The 15165-nt window shown below is 44.5% G+C and overlaps 1 protein-coding gene across 1 annotated transcript in view; it reads left to right on the forward strand.

The window, feature by feature from the left end:
* The window catches only part of PROSER1 (proline and serine rich 1), a 61295-nt gene that overhangs the window by 28873 nt on the left and 17257 nt on the right, over positions 1 to 15165 (forward strand). Inside the window, 1 exon segment of the mRNA XM_061575374.1 lies at positions 13088 to 13171. Within this exon segment, the coding sequence (XP_061431358.1) occupies positions 13088 to 13171 (84 nt within the window).

Genomic DNA, 15165 nt, shown 5'->3' on the forward strand with positions numbered 1-15165 from the left:
AATTTACGTCCTTAAAAAAACATTTTAATGAAAGGGCTGTTCATTATTAATCACTTAAAAAAATCTTGAGACCAGCCTATGAGATGATTAAAAAAATCAAAGTTAATTACGTGAGGTGAACCATTACCTACTTCTTAGTGGATTGCTTCTGGATTGCTAATCCATTTCATAATCAGATTTTATCAATCCATTGCTGGATAAAGGCCTCCCCAAGTCATCACGCCGTCTGTCGCGTTAGTGACATGTAGCGTTGCACCCAGCAACTGCACACAACCGGATTTGATCGCTCCATCTCCTCGGTGGAAGTCCTCTTGGACATGCATGAGTCAGTTTAACACGTAGGCTTTCGTGATCAATATCCATAATAGAGATTTTTGGGTTAGATCGCGTAAATATAAATGTGTCGTTAAACCCGCCACCACCACCCGACACAGCCAATTAGTAAGGTTTGTAATGTAACCAAAAAGTGCCGATTTGTTACTAGTACGGTACTGGTGTATTGGAGAGTAAACCCACGACATTTACAATTTGAGTACACATTTTGTTTACGTGACAAACCTTACTAATGAGCTGCGTCGGGTGGTGGTAAGTTTAACGGCACATTTATATTTACACGATCTGACCCAAAACCCTCTATTATGGATGTATGAGTTAATAAATCAGTTACTTTCTTTGAACAAAATAGTTACACTGTAGAGATGACAGGTAGACTAGGGAGGGAAACGACTATTTAAAAAAAAAATTATTGGGACAAATAAAGCATGATGTGAAATTTCTATAGTGTTAACCATCTCAGGTAGTCGTAACAATAAATGAGCGACAGGAAACAATTTTAGAACTCAATAGAGGAGGCTACAAAGTGGGGTTAAAACTGTCAGTGTGTTCATATTCTTTGGTTCTTTCGGTAAAGTCACGTAGACATAAAAATAATAAAATAAAAACCACGACTGACGTCGGCGTGTTGTCAGCGTGTTGTGTAACTTGGTGAGAACTCCGGAGACCAGGGCATTGTAATTTGCAAGAATGACCTAAAAATACATGTAAGAGTATGTAAAATAACGTCGCTGAACAATAAAATATATTGTTGGAGGGACACCACTACAAAACACAACAAAGTACTTGTATATATTTGGCAGTAATTGAAGGTGGGCCAGGATTTAAATAAAGTGATAAAGATGCGAGTCAGAGAAGGTTATGTTTTGTTTTGGAAGATGTAGATTGACAATGAAGAACGGCATATCAATGTGTCGAAAGAAGAACATGTCCAGTGAATACGTATAAAAACAATGAGATGGGCTAGAAATAAACACTACAGAGTAGTAAGCAAAGAAGCAACAGTGGTACTTGCTGGGCTGACAAACAGAACAAGGAACACATGGATGAGAGAACAAATATATATACGCGAGACATACTGTACACGATTCTGACAGAATTCCCCCCAATGATTCTGGTTGTAATTACCAGTGAAACGTCACGGTACTCATTGCAAATGTTGTGGATTTACTTTCCAACACACCGTTGGTGCTGAAGTAGTTAACTAATTGGCACGTTTTGTTTACGCGACAAACCTCACGAAGTGGCTTTGTCTGGGTGTTGGCGGGTTGACGACATATTTATACTTATGCAATCGAACCCAAAACATCTTTATTATTATATTCTTAGGTTTTTTCGGTAAAGTCACGTAGGTAAAAAAATTTAAATTAATAAAAGTAAAATATAATTAATAATATTGGTGGCGAAAGCCTGCGTGTCACATGTACTTTTGACCGTTCATTGAAACTGGTCTTGGGATAGGAAAAGTCACACGAAGGGGATGAGGGCAAGTGGAAGAGATGGCTGACAGAATGACAGCCAAATGAGGCAACTCGCCAAAGAGGATGAACACCGCAGAGGTGGATCGCAGAGATCAACTCGCCGACCCGCCAATCTTCCTCCTCCAGTCTCAATGAAGATTCTGATCTGAACTCATCCGCACAAGTTATATCGTGGCATCGCTGGACCATGAGCAACATCAGTGGTGTGGCGGAGGCCTTTGTCTAGCAGTGGATTTGTCGCGACTGGTGATGATGAGGATTTGTTTCCTTTTAATGTAATCTTTGTCTTGGGGATTGTTTGTGGAGTTGGACAATGCGAACAGGGCTGCGGTGGAATGCATTGTTAATGAAGTGGCCCCCCTGGGCACGAGTGGTAGTTGAGTGAAATTTCCAGATCTGCTCGCAACGAATCCACTGTGCTATTTACAAAAGCCCCCTTGTCTCGGGGCGCTCATAGTTCCGCCACCGCCACACCAACAATAGGCGGGTATGAAACATGCCAATTCCTCATTTGAATATCAATTCCTGACTGATCCTACACAACTCAAGAGAGATGGACTGTTATTATATATATTAGTGTGATTAATTTATCTTCGGCATGAATAGGTAGTTTCAGATGCGCTTTTGCGGCTGACTGAAATGCTCCTCCTTCCGATATTAGGACTCAACTGGCGCTATGCGCTTTTATATTTATAATGAAAGCGAATTATTTGAAAGCTGCTTTTTATGTTTAGTTTGTTGTCCCCCCCCCCCCCCCCCCCCACTGCATCTCCGATTAACACGGTTAACTTCGTACGGTGCGAAAGAAATTCAACATACATGCATACGTAGTTAACTCATCAAAAGGGCCAAGTGGCATTGCAACCAAAAAGCTGAGAAGGAAGAATAAGGAGGGCTGTTGGGAGCAGTGGTAGGGTGAGTGGCAGTGTGGGGTCTGATATGGGTGGCTGGTTGCCTATTGGGGTAAGGTTGGGCTCAGTGGGATGAGTAGTTGTAGAGGACGCATTTTGGCGCCTTTTCACGTCCTCTGGTCTAACACCGTTTGAGACGAGGCTCAAAAGAAAGCTGTCTCTGGTGTGAACCAATCAGTTTCAAGGACAATGCATATATTATCAGAGTATGTATTTTTTTGCATTCTGACTACAAGTATTGTGGTTAATGCAGACACGATTCCTTGTAAAAGGTTTCAGTTTGGTGTTTTAACATCTTAACACCAATTCTTGGTTCTTTCGGTAAAGTCACGTAGAAGGGAAATAATAAAAATAAAACATAATAAAATAAAATTCTCACGACGTTTTGGCCACAACACAAGCAGCCGTCCTCAAGTGACGAACAGAGCTGTCGGAAAGACAGCATCCTAATTAAACGTCGTGAGAATTTTATTTTATTGTTTTATTTTTATTATTTCCCTTCTACGTGACTTTACCGAAAGTCACAAAAGCTTTAAATCGAAATGTTAACACCTGTTTTGTTGCCAAAAAAAAAGGGGGGAAACCTATTATCAGATGTGTATAATGTTCACTACAGGACAACGTCGTATATATTTGATGCCTTGGTGACTGAGGCATAGACGAATATCGATATAAAGCAGTTACACCGTATATAAATAGGCTACTGGACAAAATATCGTGTAAATTGCTTTAAACGTGGAAAATTTGCTTCTCTGTGCTTTCGAAGTAAGCAAATGTACACAAGATTAAGAACACATTAGTGACTCTGAAAAGGTTGGGTTTTGCCAACATCTTTAGAAAATGACATTTACCCCGTGCACACACACTAGACCGAGTGTGGGCGGTTAATTGCTCACGGCAGATACGTGGCGGTCGGATATGCCGTGTTGTACTGCTCTGCCGTGTTGCTTCTTAACGTGCACCAGTGCCGCCCGCTCTGCACGCGCCTTTCGCCTCGTGTGCTCGAGCCGTCGCAAATGAAGAGAGGCATCCGATGGAGAGCGCATGAACATCGGCCCCGGGGAGGCACTCAACGTGTGCGTGCAGGCACGCGTGTGCCGCCCCCTTGTCAGCTTGCAAGATGCTCACACACGGGGCACAATCGGCATTTGCGTGGCTGCCCGCGCGAGTTGAAGGTTTCAGAATGCCACCAAGGCTCGCCCGGTTATTTATTTCATTCGGCACTATCCCCGGCGGAGCCTACGCCCCACCCATCACGCACAAAGACAAAGATCGCCCGTATAGCCTGAACAGACTGTTAGCGAGCTTCTATTAAGGCCGGCACAGCACACGAGGGGGGGTGGGTGGCCAGCACCACGCCTGGCCGCCTTTGTCTCCCTCGGTGAAGACGTATACACACCGCACCAGGTACCCATTTGAGGCTGAGTCGACCTAGGGGAGGCCCAGAACCGGTTCAGATAATCGACACAGGTGTTGGCTGTGAGCGGGAATCGAACTTGGGTCGCCGGATTCGTCGCGCAGCTCGCAAACCGCTACGCCACCGCTCCCCACACTCACGCAGGCACGCGTGTACGCCTGGGCGGGCGCATGGATGACCACAAGCGTGCCGCCGCCGTTTGCGCGCTCACTCGCTCGCCCTTTCCTTGGCTGACATGAGCACTCGACGCGCGTACGTGCAGGTGTGCACGTATATATTATTTTTGCTGAACTAAAATATAGGCAGCGGCGGCCGGCAGTAGGTGGCGTAAAACAACATGTGTGGCCGCCTGTTTTCACCAGGCACGCCGATGCTTACACAAACACGCGCACTGTCGTCACACAAACGCACACGCTTGTGCGTCTTTATTGGCATGTGCGTGCACACGAGTTGATGCGCGTGCACGCACATATGTTAGGTTACACACAAGCATTGGGGCACGTGTGTACACTGTCGTAGATTTTGGGATGCACACATTTGAACAGGCACATGCTTGCATGGGGACACAAAGACAAATATCCCCCCATATAGCCTTTGCAGACTGTTGGGGTAAGTGATGCTAGCGAGCACTTTTGAAGGCTGGCACGGCCGCCTTTGTCTCCCGAGTGGTGATCGTTACACATTGCACCAGCTGCCTTTTGAGGCTGAGTCGACCTAGGGGATGCGCAGGATAATCGTCGCTGGTGTTGGCCGCGAGGGGCAATCGAACTCAGGTCACACACATATATACATTAAGACTCATGCAAGCATGCATACAATGGGATGCTTACAGTGTAACACATATCCCGGGAACGACTGCACGCACAATATCTATTTTTGACTGCATGTACGTGCGCGCTGGCTTACTGGCCCCCGAAGTGGCTTTGTGCGTGGGACGGCGAAACGCCGCAGTGTCTGGCGCACTGGGCGCCACTCCCCGCCCCTCGCTCGCGATGGTTCGTCCACACCCACCCCTTCCTTCGCAGCGCGGTAGCATCGCAATGCCATAAGTGCGCCGGTGCACTAATTATTGTTCGGTCGGTTAGCCTGGCAGGTTCGTGAGATCTCCCCCCCTCCTTCCCCCCTGTTGTTTTTAAATCCTTTATATTAAGTTCACTTGCTTGCTTGCTTGCGCGCTTACGACCGTGCAAATTTTTCGGTCGTTTTTTAACCCACTTCCCGTGATCCAATCGAGCTGACATTTTGCACACAGACTCGTTGTGCGTGACAATTTCTTTTCGTGAAAATTTTTTTCCTAAATTTTACACTTTTTAGGTTAAAAAAATTATATTTAATTACCAATTGCTTAATGGTGGCAGGCAATCATCTGACCCACAGGTGGCAGCCATCTCAAGCCAGAGGACGAGAGGACTCTAGCCGCCCGTTTCAAAGACCAATGTGGGCTGGGTTGTGGCCCATTGAACACGCATATAAAGGATTTATAGTGAAAACTTTTTTTTTACGGGTTAATTTTTTTTATAAGTGAAAAAAAACATCATGAACGTGTCAGAAAATCGGGCTACATTTCCATTCGGTAGGACAGCTTCCCTGCGACACACCGATGTTTGTGTGTTCAATTTAACCATACACCATCCCCTGGTCATTCACAAGTTTGCTGTTTGCGATTTTGGCTTTCCGCGAATCGCGTCTGGAACTCTACACGACTGCATCGAGAGAGAGAGAGAGAAAGTGGTTAAATAAAGTGATGAGAGAATGTAATGAGATACAGTGATGAGAGATTAAGTGGCCAATATCATTTTAGGCCAATATCATTTTCCACAAAATTTGCCATTCCAAAGCATCTCCGGAACATATCCCTCGCGAATAGCGAGGCAATATTCTGCATATTGCATACTAGCTTTACTACCCGGCTTCGCCCGGGACTTAGATTCACTATGCCCGGCCGCCTTTGTCTCCCCAGTGGCGATGTTCACACACCACAGCAGTTACTCGTTTGAGGCTGAGTCGACCTAGTGGAGGCCTAGGACCAGTTGAAATAATCGTCACCGGTGGTGGCCGTAAGCGGGTTGAAATTCGGGTCGCCGGGTTCGTAGCGCAGCGCGCTAACCACTACAACGCGTTACGTGTATTTTAATAATTTTTGCATGGTGTACAGTCTGGAAAGTACCCACATAGCAAATTTCAAGTTTGTTGCATGTCGGGAAGTACGCTAAACATTTTGAACAGACACACATAATCACAACTTTGCCTTTTATTATAATGTATGTGTACTGTATGAATTCATGGGATAATCAAGTTGGATGAGAACCTCCCCAAGCCACCACCTTCTATCTCTTAGGAGTCTGAATATTCACCAATCCATCTAATTTGTGGCACACGAGCCGTTTCAGCTCTCCATCTCCGCAGTATAATACCTCCTCTTGATTGCTGTTACTCCTTTTGTTGCCTCGACCACTGGCCATCGTCCCTTGTCACGATGCGTCTTGCCCGGGCCCACTCACTTTTCTTAATGGTCACAATGGTAGATGGACTCTGGATACTGCGCCACCACCCTCCTTAACACAAGGTAAACCCGTTGCTCTTGGGAGATAGCAAGGTTGACAAACTTCGACATCGGCGTTTATGTTATTTAATTTCTGGTTCCATTTGGTTACATTGTTTCTCCGCCTCGCACAGCGGGGAGACGCATTCGCAGTGTTTCCGTTTGGGTTTCAGCGAAGGTTTGGGGTGCCACGGTGGCGAGATGTTAACTACCTCGCCCGGTATACAGGAGCTCATGGGTTCAATCCCGAACCTGACAACTGTATATTTTGAGTTTGCATATTCTACCCGTGGTCGCGTGGATTTTTCTCCGGGTTCTCCGGTTTCTCCCTCCACATTTAGAATCAACAACATGCGTTTAGAGCATTTGGCTGCTCTAAATTTCCACATGATGATATGCCGCCACTTCGTTGAGCTATCATTTGTGGCAGGTTGCTTCTGAGAAAGACCTAAATAGCTCAGGGGGCCTTACCTGGTAAAATAAAAATTGTTAGTTTAGTTTAAATAGTTAATGCACTGCTCCCGATCATTACCCCTCCCGCTCCCGTTCGAGCCCTAATTCTGAGGGTGCATTGCGTCGAGCGTGTCATCTGTTATCCTTTGTTTTTCCACCCTTTTGAAATTCCCACTTTATTCTTGGGTTCTTTCATGAGGATAAGAAAATTCTTACAAACAAACTCAGTCGAAATTATGTTTCCAACTTTGGTGGTTGTGTCTGTGGGGTATCTTCTCTTACGTATGTTCTCTTTCGTATGTGCGTTCCTCTTTCTCTCACCGAGTGTAGTTCATGGCCTGCATTGATGTTTGTACTACTTTACACACTTTTCAACATTTGCCTCTTTTTTTATCTGTCATTGTCTTATGTGTCCAACCAATGCAAAGCGGGTGCTTCTTCTAGTCTGTTCAGTTGCTCATCATTTAATCAAGGTGTATGAATTGTTCTAAAGTGGGTGAGTGTTAAGGTACTTACATAATATATTATTATACACAGGAGATGTTTATCCCACTTAGATTTTATTTTTGAATGTTGGTATTTTGCGGTGGCTATGACGTTAAGATGGGTGTGTGGTATTTTATATAAGCGGTGGATTATGTTTTTCTCAAAAGATAATGAACTGCTTTATTTGGGGCTCATATGTCATCATGTCTGTCAAGTGAGATCATAGCCTCAACAATAAATCCTCTACGTGCCCTGCAGCAGTAACAATTCATACAACACACGAAAGCATTACAAAAATGTGTTTACTTCTTTGAGATGTAAAATTTGCAACGATTAGGGAATGGTTATCGAATAAAAACGACTTACTTCCAGTAACACATACCGGGGTGGCTCGATTCATTTTTTGAAATAACAGAGTGAGCACTGGCAGATTCTTCTTGCTTTCAAGCTTGTAATTTTTTTTCATGTATATATGTATCATTGTGTCAGTAATGTCAAAAATTTGTTTTAAAAAGTTGTACGTGAGATGATCTCTGCCCATTCACAATTGACTGAAAAAAACAATCACATTAATATTGATTCCGCCACTAACGTGGTTACATTTTAGCTATGGGATTAAAATATTAGCTTGTTATTCCATTGAACGATACTTTTTGTGGCAGGGTTGGTGGGAAATTACTGCCCTCAACATTGATGAGCAGAGGTCAGTTGCAACGATCTCAGATGCAGCTCTGCGGTATCCAGTTCTGTGCGCCGTTGTTGAATTGCTCTGCAAGAGATCTCAGTGGGTTCTTAATCGCATGATGTGACAACAATAGCTCAGTTAGGATGAGATTGGAGAACAAATATAGATTTTGAAAAAATTCGGATAACAAAAAGTTGGGTGTCATCTGCTGGTAGCATAAAAGGAGCTCTCGGCTCCTTTTATGCTCCCAGTGTGGCCTAGCTCCACCCTGGCCTCCAGATAGGGTCCTCCGTGACCCTTGCCCTAGTTCCTCCGCTCTTCCAACACACCCTGGCCGGTGTGTGTACTGTCGGTCCACCACAGTTGCCGTCGCTGTCCACCAGCCGGCGCTATTACACTACACAAGGATAAGGGGAGTGACAAGCAGTTGGCAGATGAATGAATAATTGTATCATCTGCGCATGTCGCTTGGACCTTAAGTGGTGTTTTTGAAGCTCTAAATATATCCTTTTGCAGAACTTTCTTTAAAATATTCAAAATCTGTTATTGTCCTTTGGCTCATTGGCTCCGCTGATGAGACCGTGAAGGTTGCAACCATTAGAGCTTGCTTAAACAATTGTGACTTGATAATAATGTAGAGGAGTAATATGGGGACGTGACATCATGCGTGCTGTCCAGTGCGATGACGTCGTGTGATGTGACGTCATGCACACTGGGCGGTGCATTGATGTCATGTCTCCTCGTGGTACTTAAGAGGCACCCCGTGACGAAAGTGGGGTCGCTGTGGGAGCCCGGGATAGAGAGCGGTGGAAGAGACAGCCAGAGGTAGAGCTGAGGGAATCTGGAGAGAAGCTGGCTGTAATCATAGGAGGTGCTGCTCTCCCTGGTCGGTCGGTATTGGCTGAACCCCGATCCGACTCGAGGGAGAGAGCCCTGGAGCTCTCAGACAGAGTGAAGGTCCGCGTGAAGGACCTAGTGTAGGGCACCTACCTCGGGTGAAAGTTATCTGAAACCCTTAATAAATAACCAGCGCAAGCCCTTACCTGAAGACCTGCCTCTACGTCGTCATTTGGACCACAACAATAATACTGGTTTGGAAAGCCTATGTAGAGATAGAATGAACTCCTTATATTAGTTGCTACCTATAATACTTCACAGCAACATTTATTGAGAACTGCTCCTTGTGTTTAGTTTGTTGTCCTTCCCCCGCACCTCCGATTTAGCACGGTTGGGTACATACGATGCAAAAGAAGTTCAACACATAAACATACATACAACATAATGAATTAGTTAAATTCCTGAGAGAGAGTCTTCAAACCTCGTGGTGCACTCCGGCGTAAATGAAGAGAGTGAGCATGTGCATATTTTATTGTTTTCACACTGAATTGAATTTTTCACGGGTCTCCATTGTAAAATGCACGCGCACGGTGCCTTAAATAGAGGTTCTCTGCCTGCTTGTTTTCCACGGCATACAGCGATGATGCATGGACTCATCGTAGTAGTTTTTTTTTTCCCACGAATTGTCATTATTAAGCCTCCCTTTGTAAGAAGAGATGGCTAATGTTGCTGGCCCCTTCCCTGGTCCTAAATGCGGCATTTGATGGATTTGCGCTCATTGCTCTGTGTAAGCACTCGCTTCGCTTAACACGGGCGTATGTTGTAAAACTTCGCTGGGATTACCATTTTTGAAGGGATGGTTAGTTGGAAACAGAGTCCAACTGATTTGGCAGTTTAACACGTAGTAGACTTTCGCGACCAATATTATCCACGATAAAGGGTTTTTTCGGGGGGGTTAGATCACGTAAATTTAATTGTGTCGTTAAACCCGCGACCACCCGACGTAGCCACTTAGTAGTAAAGGTTTGTCACGTAAATTCTGGCTAATCGCCAAATGGTTGTAATCACCTGCAAAATGTCACAGTACTCGAATTGTAAATGTTGTTGGTTTACTTTCCAAAAGATCGGTCCGTGGTGCTGAAGTCGTAACTAATTGGCACGTGTTGTTTACGTGACAAACCTTACTAATTGGCTGTGGCGGGTAGTGGTGGGTTTAACTACACATTTATATTTCCGAGATCTAACTCAATTGTTTTTTTTTTATGAACTGGTTTGACTTTTGTTTTACATCCAGTATTAGGCCGATGGGCTGGACGTTCGACGTGCAATAGTGAATTGAATTTTAATCTCATTACACGTCAAAGCACATGCGTACGAATCAGTTATTTTCTTTTCATACAAAAAACGGAATGTCTTCATGGTAATGGTCTGAATCGGAGACGGAACAAGAAGTTGTGAAACATGATGGTTCAAACAGTGTCAATAAAAAAGTACTGATAAGGCATGAGAAAGGACAAATGAGACACATATGAACACAATTGAAAGTGCGGTTGGCTATATACGGTGCGAAAGAAGTAAATTTCTGAGTTCAAGAACCCTGTTGTTTGAACCCAGAAATATGAGTTCTATTCCCAGTCACGGCTAACCATTTCTGCCACCCCCCTTCACCAACTCACGATGATCAACATGGTTTGGGTTGTGAGCAAACAACACCTGTACCTCCGGTTTCCCATGCCTATCCGATTAGCACGGTTGGCTATGGACGTTGCGAAAGAAGTTCAACATACACGAGAGAAGGCTTCATCTAAAAATAAACTGAACTATTATCGACTCGCATGTCTTTATCGCGTACATTTTTTTTTCCATATATTTATAATGCAATATGTTGTGGTGCATTAATTATCTGTAATGCAGAAACTCTGCAGTTGAATTGGTGGTTGACGCAGTAATTGCACCATTGGGTACGATGCACTCGTTGGTAATATAATGAAGGGTTCTTTATAAAGCTGTACATTAAATAGGAAGCTGACATGGTGTATGTAATAGTTAGCACGCTGGACTTGTAATCCAGAGGTTGCCGTTTTGATTCAATCTCCCGGCACGACAGTTAAAGCAATGGTTTTGATTTCACAATGTCCCCGCATCCGTCCTCCCAGCAGTATTGATGGGTACACCACAGTCAATTGGCAGAGGTCGCATCTGGTAAGATGAGTACTCCCATACCTGGCCAGCGTGGAAGAGTAGGCCAAACACCCGATCGAGGGGCTGTCTCGTGCTCCCTCTAGCGGACGTCCTTTTACCAGCAATGGGGGGGGGCATGCAATTTCAGGGCTGCACATTTACCTTTTTTTTTTTCATCATTAAATCGGTGTATGACCTATCAATGGGGAGGGGGTTAAATTGCCCAGATGAGGCATGTACAAGTCAGAGCACTAAGCCAGCACCACTTCGATACAAGGCTCAAATACTAGCAACCACCCATAATTAAGCTGGGATCTCCAGTGTACAACCTGGTCCATTGAACATTAAGGGAAAAAAAAAATTAGTTTTTCAACTTCATTTTGCTTTTTCCAACTTTTAAAATGTTTGAACTTGAAATGCTTTTCATGCAACGGACATTTTTGAAAGGCATATATAAATTGTGTGCATCTCGTGTGGATAAAGAGACCGACTGTTAAGTGACTTCCGAGGTATTTATTAATCAATATCCTGGGCTACTCTCCAATACCAGGTGGTACACTGGTCACTTGTGAGCATTCCAGTGTCATATTCATCTTATAACATAGCATAATTGTGAATATAATTGAAAGAAAAAAGCCAAATGTATTTTTTAAATTACTATCTTAAAGAGAACCTTTAAACTCACGAGGGCTTCCTGAGAATATATAATTGCATATTAGTTTAAAGCAATCACTGTATATAGAGTTGTAATTTAGATGCGGTTCTGTATGTCTGTATTGGAAACACTGGTAAAGTATGGCTACAGAGACTTACGACATGCAGATTGGGTTAATAGCTAAATTGCTGACTTGGTCACACAAGCTGCCCCGCTATAAATAGTGAATACGGTGGTGATTTCCTCTCTCGGTGTGTAGACCATATCTCACCACAAGGAGCCCGAAAAAATCCATTCCACATGACTCACCGTGCCATTAACGTCCAACGCTGTCGGCTGTAGATGGGGAAGGCGGTGGCAGAGCCGTACCTCACACTGAATAAACCCGCCCTACCTTAAAATATAGCGGTCGGTGTGCGTCAATGTGTGAGCAGAACTCGCGGATGTCCAGAGTTTCATTTGCTTTACGATCGGACAATTGGAGATAGAGGGAGGCAGACACAAGCCAGCGCTTTCTCAATCGTGTGTTTTTCAGAAGTGACCTTCACTCTGGGACATAAATGAACCCCCATCATTGCTCCATGATTCACAAAATAGGTATTGCTTTGTGGAAACTTCAGTTTGACTATCCTATGGATTCGCTGGCATAGGAATGTGTAACTTGCACCACTGGCTCCCAGTGAAATATAGAGGAAAGCACTGCCCCATGCTGATTTGAGCAGGGAGATGCTGACGTTTACTAAAGAATGAATTTGCATCAGTGTCTCCATGCCCATATGAGTTTGGGGCATTGCTCATATCCTTGGGCACCCCTGAGCAATTTCTATTACGGAGATCAGTCTCCCTGTGACAAAATGCTATAATTGTTTCTCTTGGTGCGAATTTAAGGTCACCCTAACAATCTACAGTATGTGCCCTTCCCCACAATATTAAATTCAAGGATTTACCGGTTAATTGATAGTCGCTGCTGTGAACGATTTTGGTCACCAAGTGGATCGCGTTGCCGAAAGGAGCGAGTGAACAATTTCGGTTCACCAAGTAGATGACCGGCACTGTGCTGAGCGTGTGTGTCTATCCCCCCCACCCCTTGTCTCTCCATCTCACAGAGGGACACGCTTAGCAAGGACTCTGAGAACCCTTACTTACGGACAAGAGGTGTCGCTGCCTCCGTGCTGGGAGCGTGCAAGGCGGTAAGAAGACTCATTCTCACGCTCACAAATCACAAACTCGTTGGCGAGATGTTAGCTACCTCGCCTCGTATACAGTAGGCTGTGGGTTTGATCCCGAGCCTGACGCCTGTATATTTTGAGTTTTGCATGTTCTCCCCGTGGTCGTGGGGATTTTTCTCCGGGGCCTCTGGTTTTTCCCTCCACATTTAGAAACATGCGTTTAGAGTGATAATTGGTTCTTTACCCTTCTATCTGGCAACAAAACTGACACCTTTTTGCAAGGAGTCATGTTTGCATAGACCGCAATACCTGCAGTCATAAATACAAACAAAAGACATAACTCTGATAATGTGCACTGTCCTTGAAGTTGATTGGTCCACACCCGAGACAGCTTTCCTTCGAGCCTAGTCTCATATGGGTTGGACCAGATGACGCCAAAAGGCGCACAACTCAAGGACAATGCACCATCAGAGTATGAGAGCTCGGGGCAAGCATCTACACTATGGGGACCTCATTTGCCAGTAAAAATATGATAATTGGTTCTTTACCCTTCTATCTGGCAACAAAACTGACACCTTTTTGCAAGGAGTCATGTTTGCATAGACCGCAATACCCGCAGTCATAAATACAAACAAAAGACATAACTCTGATAATGTGCACTGTCCTTGAAGTTGATTGGTCCACACCCGAGACAGCTTTCCTTCGAGCCTAGTCTCATATGGGTTGGACCAGATGACGCCAAAAGGCGCACAACTCAAGGACAATGCACCATCAGAGTATGAGAGCTCGGGGCAAGCATCTACACTATGGGGACCTCATTTGCCAGTAAAAATATGATAATTGGTTCTTTACCCTTCTATCTGGCAACAAAACTGACACCTTTTTGCAAGGAGTCATGTTTGCATAGACCGCAATACCTGCAGTCATAAATACAAACAAAAGACATAACTCTGATAATGTGCACTGTCCTTGAAGTTGATTGGTCCACACCCGAGACAGCTTTCCTTCGAGCCTAGTCTCATATGGGTTGGACCAGATGACGCCAAAAGGCGCACAACTCAAGGACAATGCACCATCAGAGTATGAGAGCTCGGGGCAAGCATCTACACTATGGGGACCTCATTTGCCAGTAAAAATATGATAATTGGTTCTTTACCCTTCTATCTGGCAACAAAACTGACACCTTTTTGCAAGGAGTCATGTTTGCATAGACCGCAATACCTGCAGTCATAAATACAAACAAAAGACATAACTCTGATAATGTGCACTGTCCTTGAAGTTGATTGGTCCACACCCGAGACAGCTTTCCTTCGAGCCTAGTCTCATATGGGTTGGACCAGATGACGCCAAAAGGCGCACAACTCAAGGACAATGCACCATCAGAGTATGAGAGCTCGGGGCAAGCATCTACACTATGGGGACCTCATTTGCCAGTAAAAATATGATAATTGGTTCTTTACCCTTCTATCTGGCAACAAAACTGACACCTTTTTGCAAGGAGTCATGTTTGCATAGACCGCAATACCTGCAGTCATAAATACAAACAAAAGACATAACTCTGATAATGTGCACTGTCCTTGAAGTTGATTGGTCCACACCCGAGACAGCTTTCCTTCGAGCCTAGTCTCATATGGGTTGGACCAGATGACGCCAAAAGGCGCACAACTCAAGGACAATGCACCATCAGAGTATGAGAGCTCGGGGCAAGCATCTACACTATGGGGACCTCATTTGCCAGTAAAAATATGATAATTGGTTCTTTACCCTTCTATCTGGCAACAAAACTGACACCTTTTTGCAAGGAGTCATGTTTGCATAGACCGCAATACCTGCAGTCATAAATACAAACAAAAGACATAACTCTGATAATGTGCACTGTCCTTGAAGTTGATTGGTCCACACCCGAGACAGCTTTCCTTCGAGCCTAGTCTCATATGGGTTGGACCAGATGACGCCAAAAGGCGCACAACTCAAGGACAATGCACCTTATCAGAGTTATGTCTTTTGTTTGTATT

Source organism: Lethenteron reissneri, chromosome 58, assembly GCF_015708825.2.
Source record: "Lethenteron reissneri isolate LAM-NWPU_2019-01 chromosome 58, ASM1570882v1, whole genome shotgun sequence".
Taxonomy (NCBI): Eukaryota; Metazoa; Chordata; class Hyperoartia; order Petromyzontiformes; family Petromyzontidae; genus Lethenteron; species Lethenteron reissneri.